General features: G+C 72.8%; 1 protein-coding gene across 1 annotated transcript in view; it reads left to right on the top strand.

Annotated features, from left to right (window-relative positions):
- The first annotated feature begins 526 nt into the window (after positions 1 to 526).
- Tfap2c (transcription factor AP-2 gamma (activating enhancer binding protein 2 gamma)) overlaps positions 527 to 999 on the top strand; it is a 7,532-nt gene continuing 7,059 nt past the window's right edge. The window contains exon 1 of the mRNA XM_013024295.1: positions 527 to 996. Within this exon, the coding sequence (XP_012879749.1) occupies positions 527 to 996 (470 nt within the window). The remainder of the gene's footprint in view (positions 997 to 999) is intronic.

Here is a 999-nt window from a genome sequence, read left to right as displayed (position 1 = left end):
TGGCCGGGCGCTCCCGCTAGGGGGCGGCCGCACCGTGTTCCCGCGGGCACCCCGCTACCCCGGTGACCCCGGGGACCCGGCGGACACATCTTTCAGGAGTTAAGTTGGGGCGTGTGGCCCGGGCCTCGGGGTCTCCGCCCTGGCTGGGGTGGGGGGACTGTGACCGTGGCCGATCGCGCCTCGCGTTCCTTCGCTCTGGCTTCACGGGCTGGAGAGCGCAGCCCCGGGCCGCAGCGGGTTCCTCCCCGAGTCCCTCGGGCGGCGCTGGGACGCTGCCACCGCCCGCGAGCGTCCCCTGCCCCGAGGTCTTTGCCCGAAGGGCGTGGAAGGGAGGTTCCCTGGGGCGGGGGAGGCGCGAGCCAGCCTCGCCCGTGCACTATTCCTGTCGGCTGCGCCGGGGCAACACGTGCGGGCTGCGAGCGAGCACAGGGTTCACTGCCGCCCGGCTTCCTCCCGGGACGCCGCCGGCCTTTCCCGCCCCGACACCCGGGGATCGGCCTCGAAGTCTGCCAGCGCCTCCGGCTTCATGGCGCGGAGATCCGCGCCGCGGGGTGTGGAGGATTTGTCCTCCCAGGTCTTAATGCAGCCTCCTCTTCCTCCCGGGAGTCGCCGTTTTACGACCGAGTCCCCCGGGCGCCTCGCCGCCGGGGGCTGGTGGGCGGCGGCGCGCGCGGGGCTGGCGGGTTCGCCGTACCGAGGTTTTCGTACTAACCGGGTCTCCTCTCTCTTTTCCGCCCAGGATCGCCACGACGCGAGCAGCAATGGGAACCCGCGCATCCCCCACCTGTCCTCGGCCGGCCAGCACCTCTACAGCCCCGCGCCGCCCCTGTCGCACACGGGCGTCTCCGAGTACCAGCCGCCGCCCTACTTCCCGCCGCCCTACCAGCAGCTGGCTTACTCGCAGTCGGCCGATCCCTACTCGCACCTGGGCGAAGCCTACGCCGCCATCAACCCTCTGCACCAACCTGCGCCCACCGGCAGCCAGCAGCAGGCCTGGCC

Source organism: Dipodomys ordii, unplaced genomic scaffold (assembly GCF_000151885.1).
Source record: "Dipodomys ordii isolate 6190 unplaced genomic scaffold, Dord_2.0 Scaffold75, whole genome shotgun sequence".
Lineage (NCBI taxonomy): Eukaryota > Metazoa > Chordata > Mammalia > Rodentia > Heteromyidae > Dipodomys > Dipodomys ordii.
This window is presented reverse-complemented; position numbering and strand designations above follow the sequence as displayed.